Here is a 16,354-nt window from a genome sequence, read left to right as displayed (position 1 = left end):
AATTCACTAATACTATCAGAGCTTTATTTGAAAACACAAACTTCTGCAAACATATCTAATTTACATCTCAATTCTGTTTAGAAAGTTTTAACAGGCATTGACGTGGCTAGTGTTTGAAATTTAACCAAATATACTTGTGGTATCATGGATTTTGGACCCAGAAATAATGTAAGCTGGCTTAATCACATATGTAGCCACAGAGCTTAACTCATGGGTGAGTCTGGCCCTTCAGATATTTCATCTTTAAAGTAGGGATAACAGAACACATCTCAGGGCTGTGGTAAGGATTAGCCAAGTAAAAGCACATCAAGTGACCACTGCAGTAATTGATAAGATCTTCAAGAAAGATTAAATGAGATTTTTAAGTACTATCTTTACATTAGTATCATCATAAAGCTAAAGATAGCTGATAAGCTTAAATAAAATGCCAATTTAAAATTTCGAAGTCCCATCAATATGACCATTTAAACTGTTAAAACCATCAGTGGCCATTTTTGTGCTTTTAATGTTTGGTGTATTCAACTCTAACAGAATGCTACCTGATCTTTCATGGCTTTAATTTTCACACTCCATGACTACAGGAACTGGTGCCTGTGACACCAATACTAAGAACAGTCCCTAGCATGCAGTGTCTGTATTTTTTAAAGGAAGGCATGAATGCATGAATTAGTAAGATCTGAACACTATTTTGCTTGGTAAAAACTGTGTCTGAATAAAAAGTTCTTGATTTGTTCTTTATTTAGTAATTTATTTGCTTTATAAAAGTTATATGGTTGCTATAAAAAATTTCAGAAAATATAAATTAGGAAAAAAGAAAATAACCCAATTATACTACATGAAGATAGTCACTGCCATGGGTTGTTCTTTTACTACAACACACACTCTCTCATATGGTATCTGTTCGATAACTTTTTTTACTTAACTTGCAGCAGACAGGTTCCCATGTCTACAACCCAAATCTTGAGTCTTATGCACAAATTCCCTCACTTCCCAGGGAGTTCCAAAAGCTTAATGGTACTTAAGCTAAAGAATGTTTTCAGAGCAACAGAATGTTGTCACTGGACATGTGCTATAATGACTAGTTTACAGGCTTCTCTTCAGTTCTCTAGCGTGCAACACTCATGTTGAAGAAGAGGAGCCCCTGGACAGCAGAGAAGGCCTTGTCTGTTTTGTTCACAGCTGCACCTCAGTGCTTAGAGCAGTCCCTGGCATCCAGAAGGAACTGCTCCATATATAGCACTTGTTGAATAAAGTATCTGGAATTTGAGAAATATAAGGACACATATTCCTTTTCAAAGAACAGAAAAAAATGTAGTCACGTTTTTTCAAAACAATATTCACCATCTCAATATTTTCCAAGCACCAAAGAGATGATCTGACTTGGACATGGGTCTCAGCAGTATCAGGCTTGTAACCTGCTATCATTAGTACACACCACATACCTATCCAACATGGGCAGATGCAAACCATGCCTAGGAGAGTAAGCGGCAGCATCATTTCTGAGGCAGTGTTGTGAATATATATGTGCAAAGCACTAGAAAAACTGGGAAATAATGGGGGTGAAGAAAAGCACCAGGCCAGGAATCAAAACAAAGGGGGGGAGTTGTCTTAGTTTCACACCCAGCAAGAATACAAAGTTTGAACCAAATTATCCATTCTTTGCTAACCTTCAGTTCTTCATCTGTAAATGTGTCTAAAAAACTGCCTTTATGTCACGAAATTACTGGGAGAATCTAATGAAAGAAATGTGAAAGCACTCTATAATACTCAAGGGCTCTTCTGTGATAGTAGGTACATAAATTAGTATATATGCTACAATTGCACAGAATCAATCTCTCTCTCTCTCTCTCACACACACACACGAGGGAAAAAATGGTTATGACCAGTCCAGGTAACACTGTTGTTCCAATGTCAACTTCTAGATCAACATAAATGGTTAAATAAGATACTACCAGTGGGGAAAGCCAGGTAAAGAGTATATGGGACTGAGGGGGGACAAGATGGCGGGGTACTAGGAAGAGGCGTCTTTTCAGCTGGTACCCCAAAGTGAGCTGATTACCTACCAAAGAACTCTGATCACCCATGAAATCAGCCTGAGATCAGAATTATACACGTCTGGATCTCTACAGGGGCAGAAGACGCCAGTGAGCAGGTAAAGCGGAATGGAACAGCGGACTGATATTGGAAGATAAACAAAAGGGGGAGGGAGCCACCAGAGGCGACCGTTGCAAAAGTAATACCCCGATACGAGCGAGAGTGCTCTGCGTCTGGGGACCAGCATTAACTTGGAGACTGGTTGAAAGCACTCCAAAAGAGCAAAGGATCTCGGGGGGAAATTGTGGGAATCGGGGCGGCTAGGGACAGGGGCTTAAGTCCCCGGTCCCAGACGGCCTCCCCGGCGCGGAGGCAGAGAGAGTGCGGCGGAGAAACCGGCTCCTGGTCCCTAAGCCGCCAGCGCTCTCCAGAGCGCGGGGGTTCCCGCTCCTGTGAGGGGATGGGAGCCACGCCAATCTGCAGAACGCGCGCTAGCCCTACCACAAAGCTTGAGATGCGCGCACGTTGCTCCAGCTCTCCTGGGTATCTAAGGCCCGGGGGCGCTTCTTGACTCGGGCCATTGTTTCAAAGTCTAAGCCGCGCGCGCGCGCGAAACTCTTCCCCGGACAGAGGCACGCAAAAGCCCAGCCTGCGGCTTACGAACCAGCGCCCCGTTCTCAGTGCCCCAGACGCGCGCCCGACCCACAGCCGCCTCTGAAAAGAGGTGCGCGCAAGCCGGGCACTCCCAGCCCCGGCTGGCGGCAAAATCTCAGTGTGCGATCGCTGCTTGGAACCTCTCTGGCGGTCAGGAGCTCCCAGACAGCCGCCACTGCCTTGGCTTTGGGGACGAGAAAAGATCCTGCGCCCCTGGGTCTTTAACTTGGAACCTGCACTGCCAGCGTCCAAGGGGGAATTTATTCAGCTTCTGCACCCAGACTGAGGCTTCTCTCTGAGACGGAGATCAGGAAGTGTTCCAGGGTGCACCTTGACTGCACCAGAGTTGATACATCCAGCTACATCTGTTCAGTCTTCTCCCACCAAAATGACTAGGAGGAGGAATGCCCAACAGAAGAAAAATACAGAGGATGGACCTTCTGCAATAGAGCTAACGGCTATCAACATAGACAATATGTCGGAAAGAGAATTCAGGCTAACAATTATCCAGGCAATAGCTAGGTTGGAGAAAGCCATGGATGACCAAACAGAATTGATTAGGGCCGAACTGAAAGCGACCAGACAGGATGTTCACAATGTTAGGGGGGAGCTTCAAGCTACCAGGGAGGAGGTCCACAATGCTCTCAATGAGTTCCAATCCAATCTAAACTCTCTCAAAGCTAGGGTAACTGAGACAGAAGATAGAATTAGTGATCTGGAAGACAAACAGATAGAGAGAAAGGATCAGGAGGAAGCCTGGAACAAACAGCTTAGATCCCACGAAAGCAGAATTAGGGAAATAAGTGATGCCATGAAGCGTTCCAACGTCAGAATTATTGGAATTCCTGAAGGGGAGGAGAAAGAAAGAAGTCTAGAAGATGTCGTGGAACAAGTCCTTCATGAAAACTTTCCAAATCTCGCGAATGAAACCAGCGTTCATGTACTAGAGGCTGAACGGTCTCCACCCAAGATTATACACTCCAAAAAAACATCACGACACCTGATAGTCAAATTGAGAAATTATAATTGTAGGTATAATCTCTTGAAAGCTGCCAGGGCAAGAGGCTCCTTACTTACAGAGGGAAGCCCATCAGAATAACGTCAGACCTGTCCACAGAGACCTGGCAAGCCAGAAGAGGCTGGCAAGATATATTCAGGGCACTAAATGAGAAGAACATGCAGCCAAGAATACTTTATCCAGCAAGACTGACATTCAAAATGGATGGAGAGATAAAGAGTTTCCAAGACCGGCAAGGCTTAAAAGACTATGCAACCACCAAGCCGATACTGCAGGAAATATTAAGGGGGGTGCTATAAAAGAGGAAAAATCCCAAGAATAGCATTGAACAGAAATATAGAGACAGTCTACAGAAAGAAAGACTTCAAAGGTAACTCGATGTCAATAAAAACGTATCTATCAATAATCACTCTCAATGTGAATGGCCTAAATGCACCCATAAAACGGCACAGGGTTGCAGATTGGATAAAACGACAGGACCCATCCATATGCTGTCTACAAGAGACCCATTTTGAACCTAAAGATACACGCAAACTGAAAGTGAAGGGGTGGAGAAGCATCTTTCATGCCAATGGGACTCAAAAGAAGGCTGGGGTAGCGATTCTCATATCAGATAAATTAGACTTCAAACTAAAGACTGTACTCAGAGATACAGAAGGACACTACATAATCCTTAAAGGGACTATCCACCAAGAGGATCTAACAATTGTAAATATCTATGCTCCCAATATGGGAGCAGCCAATTACTTAAGAAAACTGTTAATCAAGATAAAGAGTCATATTGATATGAATACACTAATCGTAGGTGATCTTAACACGCCCCTTTCAGAATTAGACAGATCATCGAAGCAGAAAATCAATAAAGAAACAAGAGCATTGAATGACACATTGGACCAGATGGACCTCATAGATATATACAGAACATTCCACCCTAAAACAGCAGAATACGCATTCTTCTCAAGTGCACACGGAACCTTCTCCAGAATAGACCACATACTGGGTCACAAATCAGGACTCAGCCGATACCAAAAGACTGAGATGATTCCCTGCATATTCTCAGATCACAATGCTTTGAAACTGGAGCTCAATCACAAGGAAAAGTTCCGAAGGAACTCAAACACCTGGAAGCTAAAGACCACCTTGCTTAAGAATGCTTGGATCAACCAGGAGATCAAAGAAGAACTGAAACAATTCATGGAAACCAATGAGAATGAAGACACTTTGGTCCAAAACCTATGGGATACAGCAAAGGCGGTCCTAAGGGGAAAATATATAGCCATCCAAGCCTCGCTCAAAAAAATTGAAAAATCCAGAACACACCAGCTGTCTCTACACCTTAAAGAACTGGAGGATCAACAACAAATCAAACCAACTCCACACATAAGAAGGGAAATCATCAAGATTAGAGCTGAGATCAATGAGGGAGAAACCAGAGATACAGTAGAACGTATCAATGAAACTAAAAGCTGGTTTTTTGAAAGAATCAATAAGATCGATAAGCCACTGGCTACACTAATCCAAAAGAAAAGAGAGAAATCCCAAATTCATAAAATTATGAATGAAAAGGGAAAGATCACAACTAACACCAAGGAAGCAGAAACAATCATCAGAAGTTATTACGAACAGTTATATGCCAATAAACTTAGCAACCTAGATGAAATGGATGCATTCCTGGAAAAATATAAACTACCAAAATTGAACCAGGAAGAAATCGACAACCTGAATAGACCGATATCTAATAACGAGATTGAAGCAGTGATCAAAAATCTCCCAAAAAACAAGAGCCCAGGACCTGACGGATTCCCTGGGGAATTCTACCAAACCTTCCAAGAAGAAATAACACCTATTCTCCTGAAGCTGTTTCAAAAAATTGAAGCAGAAGGAAAACTTCCAGACTCTTTCTATGAAGCCAGCATTACCCTGATCCCCAAACCAGGCAAGGACCATACCAAAAAGGAGAATTTCAGACCAATATCACTGATGAATATGGATGCTAAGATTCTCAACAAGATCCTAGCCAACAGGATCCAACAACACATTAAAAAGATTATCCACCATGATCAGGTGGGATTCATCCCTGGGCTACAAGGATGGTTCAACATTCGTAAATCAATCAATGTGATACAACAAATTAATATGAGAAGACAGAAGAACGACATGGTCCTCTCAATTGATGCAGAAAAAGCATTTGACAAAATCCAACATCCGTTCCTGATTAAAACGCTTCAAAGTATAGGGATAGAGGGAACATTCCTGAACCTCATCAAATCTATCTATGAAAGATCCACAGCAAATATCATCCTCAATGGGAAAAAGCTTGCAGCCTTCCCGTTGAGATCAGGAACAAGACAAGGATGCCCACTTTCACCACTCTTATTCAACATAGTATTAGAAGTCCTAGCAACAGCAATCAGACAACAGAGAGAAATAAAAGGTATCCAAATTGGTAATGAAGAAGTCAAACTCTCTCTCTTCGCAGATGACATGATTCTTTATATGGAAAACCCAAAAGACTCCACCCCCAAACTACTAGAACTCATACAGCAATTCAGCAGCGTGGCAGGATACAAAGTCAATGTGCAGAAATCAGTGGCTTTCTTATACACTAACAATGAAAATACAGAAAGGGAAATTAGAGAATCGATTCCATTTACTATAGCACCAAGAACCATAAGATACCTGGGAATAAACCTAACTAAAGAGGTAAAGGATCTATACTTGAGGAACTATAGAACACTCATGAAAGAAATTGAAGAAGACACAAAAAGATGGAAGACCATTCCATGCTCTTGGATCGGAAGAATAAACATTGTTAAAATGTCTATACCGCCTAGAGCAATCTATACTTTAAATGCCATTCCGATCAAAATTCCACCGGCATTCTTCAAAGAGCTGGAGCAAATAATCCTAAAATTTGTATGGAATCAGAAGAGACCCCGAATCGCTAAGGAAATGTTGAAAAACAAAAATAAAGCTGGCGGCATCACCTTACCTGATGTCAAGCTTTATTACAAAGCTGTGATCACCAAGACAGCATGGTACTGGCATAAAAACAGACACATAGACCAGTGGAACAGAGTAGAGAGCCCTGATATGGACCCTCAACTCTATGGTCAATTAATCTTCGACAAAACAGGAAAAAATATACAGTGGAAAAAAGACAGTCTCTTCAATAAATGGTGCTGGGAAAACTGGACAGCTATATGTAGAAGAATGAAACTCGACCATTCTCTTACACCGTACACAAAGATCAACTCAAAATGGATAAAAGACCTCAACGTGAGACAGGAATCTATCAGAATCTTAGAGGAGAACATAGGCAGTAATCTCTTCGATATCAGCCACAGCAACTTCTTTCAAGATACATCTCCAAAGGCAAAGGAAACAAAAGCGAAAATAAACTTCTGGGACTTCATCAAAATCAAAAGCTTCTGCACAGCAAAGGAAACAGTCAAAAAAACAAAGAGGCAACCCACGGAATGGGAGAAGATATTTGCAAATGACAGTACAGACAAAAGGTTGATATCGAGGATCTATAATGAACTCCTCAAACTCAACCCACACGAAACAGACAAACACATCAAAAAATAGGCAGAAGATATGAAGAGACACTTCTCCAATCAAGAAATACAAATGGCTATCAGACACATGAAAAAATGCTCATCATCATTAGCCCTCAGGGAGATTCAAATTAAAACCACATTGAGATATCACCTTACACCAGTTAGAATGGCCAAAATTAACAAAACAGGAAACAACATGTGTTGGAGAGGATGTGGAGAAAGGGGAACCCTCTTACACTGTTGGTGGGAATGCAAGTTGGTGCAGCCTTTTTGGAGAACAGTGTGGAGATTCCTCAAGAAATTAAAAATAGAGCTTCCCTACGACCCTGCAATTGCACTCCTGGGTATTACCCCAAAGATACAGATGTCGTGAAAAGAAGGGCCATCTGTACCCCAATGTTTATAGCAGCAATGGCCACAGTCGCCAAACTATGGAAAGAACCAAGATGCCCTTCAACGGATGAATGGATAAGGAAGATGTGGTCCATATACACTATGGAGTATTATGCCTCCATCAGAAAGGACGAATATCCAACTTTTGTAGCAACATGGACGGGACTGGAAGAGATTATGCTGAGTGAAATCAGTCAAGCAGAGAGAGTCAATTATCATATGGTTTCACTCATTTGTGGAGCATAACCAATAGCATGGAGGACAGGGGTGTTAGAGAGGAGTAGGGAATTTGGGTAAATTGGAAGGGGAGGTGAACCATGAGAGACTATGGACTCTGAAAAACAGTCTGAGGGGTTTGAAGTGGTGGGGGGGGTGGAAGGTTGGGGTACCAGGTGGTGGCTATTATAGAGGGCACAGCTTGCATGGAGCACTGGGTGTGGTGAAAAAATAATGAATACTGTTTTTCTGAAAATAAATAAATTGGGAGGAAAAAAAAAATAAAAATAAAAAAGAGTATATGGTACTATGTACTATTTTTGCAAATTCCTGTTAATCTATATTTATTTAGATTAAATAAAAAGCTTAAAAAAGAGTAAAAGACTATGCAGATATAACATTATTATAAGCAATATAAGTTTTGGAAAATTTACACAATATATAGCATATTTCAGCATCTAACATTATGCCCCACACACACACACACACACACACCCTCTTCCTCTTCAATTCAATTTTTAAATGTATTTTGATAAAAGTCAAAGGAATCTTAACTAGGCTTTCAGGGAATAAATATCCTGCTTTTGCCAGAGAATTCAGCTAGAAAATTTCATTTACTCTCAACCCTCACAACTTAGAAAAATATTTCCAATCCTCTGCTATTAAGAAAATTAACAGAGAAGAAAAATACTAATCCCACCCATAAACTGATATTCTCCTGATCCCTCAGACAACGAAAAGGATATCATATAAGCAATGATTTAAGTGGCTTAGCACTTTAAAGTTTATTGCACATTACTTCACTGACCAACATTATTGGTAAGAAAAATAGATTTCACTCCCTGGTTTCATAGATTTCACTCCCTGGTTTCACAGCTAGAAGTTGTGGCTCAGAGCATTAAGTGTCTTGACAAGGACCCCAACTGCAGGGCTATCTTCTAGATGACTCTAGTGAATTGCACCTGTAAACAGAAGTTTTGGAGCCAAGAAATAGCACGGCCAAGACTTGAACCAATGTCTTTTAAGCAAATCATTGTTAAAGACGAATAAGCAATATAAGTTTTGGAAAATTTACACAATATATAGCATATTTCAGCATCTAGCATTATGCCACACACACACAGTGGTATGCCACAACACCTCAGTGTAGCATACGGTAGCCCCCGGAACTGATAAATAGTTTTTATCAGTCAATAGAAAAATAAAGCATTCAAGGACCAACCTGGGCCACAGCTTGCAAGGGGGTGATCAGGCTACTGTATTTAATCTGAATGTCAGGAAGGTCTCCTTGACGGTAACTCCTGTATAAAATGACTTGGGCATCGTGCTTCATTTTTAACTCACTCTTTATCTCCTATAATCATTAGAACCAAGAAAGAAGATTAGAATTCTTATTGAAAAAATTTGTAGTGCATGAACTATGAAACGATCAGTGAGTACTTATCTTTAACATAAAGGTGAATTTGATGATAAATTTTACCCAAAATGGTTTGGTCCCTACACTTTACCAGTCTATGGTAGACAATAAATCCAAAATAAAAATTACTATCAAATGAGCAGTATGATTAAACATTTATCACAAAATAATGTGAATATTTGTAAACTCAGAGAACTTGAATTAGGATTTTTAAAAGCCATATTTCATTTCTCCCCCTTAATTCCTCTTAAAAAACCCTTGGCTAACAGGCCCAGTGATTATCACCACAGCCCCTACCCCAGCTCTTCCTGACCCTGCTCACGTGCTTAGGCCACGCTGGCCTTGCACGTGCTTTTGAGTCACCCCGACTCTTCACCACACAGGGCTGAGAGGACCTGTTCATCTCTGCCTAGAGTGTCTTTTCACAGTTTTTCTCTCATCATTTGGTTCCCACCTCAGATATCATTTTCAAAGAGGCTTGCTTTCTCACTTTAACAGTCTTCCCCACATGGGCATAACTTGGTTAATCTCCAACTGCACACTATAATCTTAACTCATTCATTTTTTTGGTTCTGTTGTACACACTGGGTTGTAGCTCCATGAATGTTTATATCATATTCACCTCTATACCGTTAGGATTGAGAGTAGTGCCTGCCACTGAGCACAATGCTCCCAACAAATAAAGCGCATGGACTTCTGATGCCGTTCTTACTGAGAGGTCAGCCGCTTCAGATGAGAACACCTGTGTCAGAGGGAATGCATGGCCTCACACAGCAGGCCATTCTACATTTATTAAAGGACTTTATTTGTATCAAACCAAAATGTCCCACTCTGATTTCTATCCAGCAATCCTGGTTTTATCTTCCCCTTCTGTTCATATTCTGCTTTTTATTTCCTTCAGGCACACCTACTTAGGTTTCAGGCTTAATTAGTAGCTCATAGCTACTTCTGAGTGCGCAAAGAAGAACGCTCTCCACGTGTGGTGGGGCCAGTGAGAAGAAGCATGGGAGGACTTTGAGGCACTGACTTTGGACCCTTGCCTTCAAGAGAATAGCTTTTCTTACACAGACAAGAGAGATGAAATGTCCATTTTCTTTCCACAGAAGATATAGTGGAACCATTCAATTTCTTCATACTCAGATTTGCAAGTTAATTAAGTGACTGAAGATTTAAACTGAATTAAAATAAATTCAGGTGTTTTTTTTTAAACAGACAGTTTTGTCTTTCTTGAAAATTTTGTCATAATTACTGGTTTTTAAGTAATACCGAAGCTGTTGCTGAACAAATTCTTCCATTATTTCCACATTTTGAGAAATGTTTAATTCATGCCATACTAGGTCACTGCTTTTGGCAGATAATGCTGGACCATCCATCTGGCCTGCTCATCCTTTTCTCTGGGCTCACCATTCCCTCTTCATCCAGGTACCCCAGAGAACAGCTGGTTGTAATGTGGTTCCACAGTGGCCCCAGACCCAAAGTGGGGCAAGATTATGGCTAATCCTTCCCAGCAGCTAAAGTTGTAAGATAATTCAGGAATTATTGGAGGCTGTGTCTCTACCACATGGAGAAAGCCAAGCTGTACACAGAGAAGAACAAAGCCAAGCTGCAGTGAGAGTCTGAGATAAGGGGCAGGGATGAGGTCCTGGTAGTGCCCATGAGCCACAACAAACCTCAGATTCAAGGGACTACACACACAGGCCCCATTCCAAGATTCCCATGACCTTATTAGTGAGTCATCACTGTCTACATCTACATTAGAGGAATTATCTTTGGTTCATTAAGTAACTTTAACTCATATAGTGCTGGTTCTGTAATTTTGTCATGCAATAAATATCTGACAAGAATCTTATTTCCTCAGTATATATCCGTTGATATAAAAAAAATATTTCTGACCACTCAAATTCTCAAAATAGATACAAACCTTCTCTCGTTTTTGTTCAGCAATACCTTTTCTGGCATAAATCAAACTGAGCTTTTCTTGGTCCTTTATAAATCGCCTGCGTAATCTTAATATTTCTGTCCGATTGTCTATACCTGAAGAATATAAAGGTTTGTTACAGATGGTCAATTTGACATTTGCAGTTGACTTCACCTCCTTTCTAGAATCGCCTAAAATAAAAAGTATAATTATTTCCTTACTTCCATCTAGCTGTTCTGTTTTGTTGCAATGACATGAGTCTATGAAGAACAGAGAACAGAACAGGAGACCACTAACCAGTTTTGGAAACTAGAGAACAGAAAGCTGTAACTAACCCAGCCCACCCCCAGGGCCACCATGCAGAGAACAGAAACAAACAAGGACGGATGACAAGACCTTGAAGGGGCAGGACCTGGCAGCAGCAGGCATGTCCATGGGAAGGGAGAAAAGTGAGGCTGCAGCAGGAGATGTGGTTAGGAAGCACTGTCCCTAGTGCTGCAGGTGCCGAGTCTGGGAGAGGACAGGGTACACAGGGCTGACATGGCTGCAAGCACAGCAACTACACCATGAGTGACCACAAGGGCTTTTGGAACCTGGAGCTGCCTGGTCGTGCTTGGCCTCTAGAGTACTGGCACCCTGGCCTGCCAGCCTGTAGGCAAGAGACTGGAGATTTTGCCTCTGGGTAATCCACCAGCACAAAAGCACAGGCAAAGAGATCAACACATTAGGAGTTTCAGTGTTCTGGTCTACAATGACGTCTGCACTCCTAAAATGTAGTTATTCCAAATGCCTTTTTGGTGCCTCATCTGGGAATATAAGTGAAAAGCCAAGTCACCAGACATTTTGATGAAAGCTTCAAACATGAAAGACAGAAATGAAAAAAATAAGGAAAGAGCAACTGTTGAAAGCAGTCCTTCCAGGGGAAAAAATTTTCAAAATATTATCATTTATTAAAAAGACAAAAGCAGAAATTCCAACAGTGGATCAAACACTGGAAGGGCATTCAGAGAACATAAAAAGTTCATAGAAACTAAAAATTTAACTTAAAAGTAAAGGTTAGAAGATAGGTTAAAGTGATTTCCCAGAATACAAAGCAAAAAGGATGAAAAACAAGAAAATTCTAAGAGCTGATAAGGTCTGTATTCCAAAAAGAAAACTGATATGAGGAAATCATCAACAAAATCATCCAAGAAAAAATACTGCAAAACTGGAAAATGCATTAGCAGTCTGAAAGGGCCCTCCTATGCCCAGAAAAATGGACTAACAGACCTGCATGCTTCAAAGGACCTTTTTGTGAAATTTCCTAAAATTTATTTAAAAGAAAGGATCCTAAGATGTTCTGCCAATTCTTAACAAAGAACCAATTCTTAACAAAGAGTCGATAAAATGAATGCCAGTAGGTTTCCCAACCCAACCTTGGGTACTAGGGAACCCTGATGAGTTCACACTCAAAATTCTATAGCTAAAATACCCAGCAGGTGTGACTGCCATCAAAGCACCAAAAACAGCTTAGGGCTTCTGACTCCCTTTCTCAGGAAGCTACATGAAGAAGTGCTTCATCAGAAAGATGGAACAAGCCAAAGAAGAATCGGATCCAAGAGAGGTGAAAAGACCCTCAGGACGAAGAGGTGGTCTCTGAACCATAGCTGAGCAGACACCCCAAGAGCAGTAGCCTGGAACAGCGTGGCTCAAAAGCTCCAGGAGAGATTTCATTTAAGATAAAACATTTATGTACTGGGACACAGTAAAAGACAATGGTACAACTCAAAGGAAATCAAGTAATCATATGCAGAAATCTAAACCAAAATAATTATTAATGCCCAGAAAAAATTATTATACAAGAAATACAAAATAATCATAGTAGCACTATACTTTGAACAGATATAATATTTATGCAGTCAAAATAAGAGGAAACTACATAGGAAAAATTCATTGTGAGTGTGTGTGAGGGACAAGAAGGAGCCAGATCCTCAATGTCCATAACGCAAGCAAAAGAGAATGACAAATATTGAAAGAAAAAAAAAAGGTAGGGTAGCAATACTGGAGGTACAGAAGGGTGTAAGTGGTTGCGTCTGAAATCTGGGGAATGGGTATGGAGGGTTGCTATTTCTTCTAGAAAGCTTTGGCAAAGTATTTGACTCTTCTAACTACTTGCATGTATTACCCTAATAACAAATAACTAAAGGAAACTGTAATGAAGAATTAAAATAGTTGAAAAGTGATATTTTAATTAGGTTACAATTTCATTTTTAAATGCCAATGATAATATCACAGTAAGGATTAATTCACCATAAATTATGAACATCCCAATATTACTCTTTAGGCAAGAAAATACATAACCCACAAAGAAGACGGACAGTGTGGGAAATATTTTATATCTACAAGGGGAGATTCAAATATATTAACCAAATTAAAATGGATAGCTAACAGTATTCATTTTGCCTCAGTTCTATGAGTTTTTTCAAATTCATATATAAAACTTTTAAAGAAAAGGGTTTAAAAGTTAGGTTTTACCTCTTATCCTCCTTAATTTCTATACAAAGTCAATGAAGACAGGGAAAAACTGCTCAACAGTTTGAGTTGTGGACTATGCTGCGATCCTCAGCCATTCCCCTTTGTTTTCTGAGCCTCCTCCCCTTTCAGTAGAGTGGGTCATGGGCAATCATCATGTATTAACTGGACTGCAGGCTGCCCCAAATGCCCATCTCAACAACCCTGTGGGAGGATTATGTGCCATGGGTTTGAGGTCAGCAAGACACTTAATGAGCCATGGGAAAGTAACAGTCATTCTGGGACTGCGTTTTAACTTCAGAGCTTTCATCGTCAGTTACAGAAGGACAGAGAACCATGTACTTTGGCCAGATGACAGTCTGGCAGAGAAACAGCAGAGGAAGAGGATATAAAAGAAAGACTGGTGGGAGGCAACCAAGCAGGGGGTAGAACAGACAGAGCAGAAGGGGGCTCATTAGCCCCCTTCAAACCTAGAATGGTGAGCAAAAGGAAGCTAGATTTATGTCATCTACATAAAATTCACAGAATTATGTATGGCCACTGATTTGTGATTTGTGACATAAATGTGAAAAAGAGTGGTTGGAAATGAGGAAAGTATTTCATGTATGTGTTTAGTTCCTAAAGGAATTTATCCTTACTCATTTATTTTTTTTTTTTTAAACTTTTATTTATTTATTTTTTTTTTTAAGATTTTATTTTATTTATTTGAGAGAGAGAGACAGTGAGAGAGAGCATGAGCGAGGAGAAGGTCAGAGGGAGAAGCAGACTCCCCATGGAGCTGAGAGCCTGATGTGGGACTCGATCCCGGGACTCCAGGATCACGCCCTGAGCCGGAGGCAGTCGTTTAACCAACTGCGCCACCCAGGAGTCCCTATCCTTACTCATTTAAAATAAAGTGTATCAGGGGCACCTGGCTGGTTCAGTCAGCACAGTGTGCAACTCCTGATCTCAGGGTTGTAAGTTTGAGCCCCACATTGGGTATAGAGATTACTTAAAAATAAAATAAAATAAAATAAAATAAAATAAAATAAATCATATCTGAGGGGAGTTGGGTTGGGTGATGAGTGAGGTAGGTGAAGCAGATTAAGGGTACACTTATCATGATGAGCATTGAGTAATGATGTATAAAACTGCTGAATCACTATATTATTGTACATCTGAAACTCATATAACACTGTACATTAACTATACTGGAATTTAAAAACTTAATAAAAAATAAATAAGAGTAAAAGAAATTTATTCTTGCTCCTAATTTTATTTCTTTGTATCTAAATTCAAATGGTTGGCATTTCTCCAAGGTTCTGTTAGGACCTTTACTTTCTCCATTTTCTTCCTCTGGGCTTTCACTCACTTCCAGAGTTGCCATTCTCATAAAAAGCTGAGTTACACCCTTTCAGCCAGCGCTGGTCTTTGAGCTCTGCCTGCACTTCCTTGCAGCCTCCGTGACACATCTCCCCTCATTTTCCCCACCAGGACGCTGGATGTGTGGTGGGATCAGAGGTGCCTGTTGCCTTGGCCACCAGGGCCTCCTCAGGCTCAGATGCTGCTCCATGCAGATCCCCAGTAGGTCATCCAGAGAACACTGCAGAAAGCCCTGGTTGCCTCCTAAAGCACCAGGCTCACATCCCCAGCTATCTGCTCTTTACTCCCTGTGGGTGTGTCCCATAGGCTAGACCGTTACAAGGCCTACCAGTCCTTAAACAATCTTTTTTTTAAATTAATTATTTTTATTAACATATAATATATTATTTGGCCCAGGGGTATAGGTCTGTGAAGTCCTTAAACAATCTTAAGCTGATCTGAGTCCCCTCCACTTCCCAAATCCACTCCATACTCCCTGCCTCATTCTTTTTTTTAAAAATTTTTTATTTTTTATAAACATACATTTTTATCCCCAGGGGTACAGGTCTGTGAATCGCCAGGTTTACACACTTCACAGCACTCACCAAAGCACATACCCTCCCCAATGTCCATAACCCCACCCTCCTTCTCCCAACCCCTCTCCCCCCAGCAACCCTCAGTTTGTTTTGTGAGATTAAGAGTCACTTATGGTTTGTCTCCCTCCCAGTCCCATCTTGTTTCATTTATTCTTTTCCTACCCACTTAAGCCCCCATGTTGCATCATCAGGGAGATCATATGGTAGTTGTCTTTCTCTGCCTGACTTATTTCCCTAAGCATCATACGCTCTAGTTCCATCCATGTTGTTGCAAATGGCAAGATTTCATTTCTTTTGATGGCTGCATAGTATTCCATTGTATATATATACCTCCCTGCCTCATTCTTTGTTTACCCTCCCCCTTCCCACACCCCAGCCTCCAGAGGCTAGTCCCAAAGTCGGCCTTTTCCCCAGGTCCTTCCTGGCACTCTCTCATTTTCTCTCTCTGAGACTTACTAATTCTGCCTCACCTCAAGATCACCGACCTATTGCCTTTACCAAGCCCTGATGCTCAGAAAGTCACTAAATGAATGGAATGAGTCCAATTTACTCAATGCTTTTCTGGAACACCTGAAACTAGGCTTTCAACATGGTAAGTACTGAATATTTATTGAATTAAATTTTATATTTTTAAGTAAGCTCTACCCCCAACATGGGGCTCAAACACATGACCCCAAGATGAAGAGTTATATG

At 40.8% G+C, this 16,354-nt stretch overlaps 1 protein-coding gene across 4 annotated transcripts in view; it reads right to left on the bottom strand.

Moving 5' to 3' along the window:
• The window catches only part of PRKDC (protein kinase, DNA-activated, catalytic subunit), a 241,144-nt gene that overhangs the window by 64,483 nt on the left and 160,307 nt on the right, over positions 1-16,354 (bottom strand). For all 4 annotated transcript variants that reach the window (XM_044245625.1, XM_044245626.1, XM_044245629.1 and 1 more), the window contains 2 exons: positions 11,217-11,329; positions 9,101-9,232 (listed from right to left, as the gene is read on the bottom strand). In XM_044245625.1, the coding sequence (XP_044101560.1) occupies positions 9,101-9,232; positions 11,217-11,329 (245 nt within the window). The remainder of the gene's footprint in view (positions 1-9,100; positions 9,233-11,216; positions 11,330-16,354) is intronic.

Source organism: Neovison vison, chromosome 4 (assembly GCF_020171115.1).
Source record: "Neovison vison isolate M4711 chromosome 4, ASM_NN_V1, whole genome shotgun sequence".
Taxonomy (NCBI): domain Eukaryota; kingdom Metazoa; phylum Chordata; class Mammalia; order Carnivora; family Mustelidae; genus Neogale; species Neogale vison.
The sequence above is the reverse complement of the archived record's forward strand: the minus strand, read 5'-3'. Positions and strand labels throughout refer to the sequence as shown.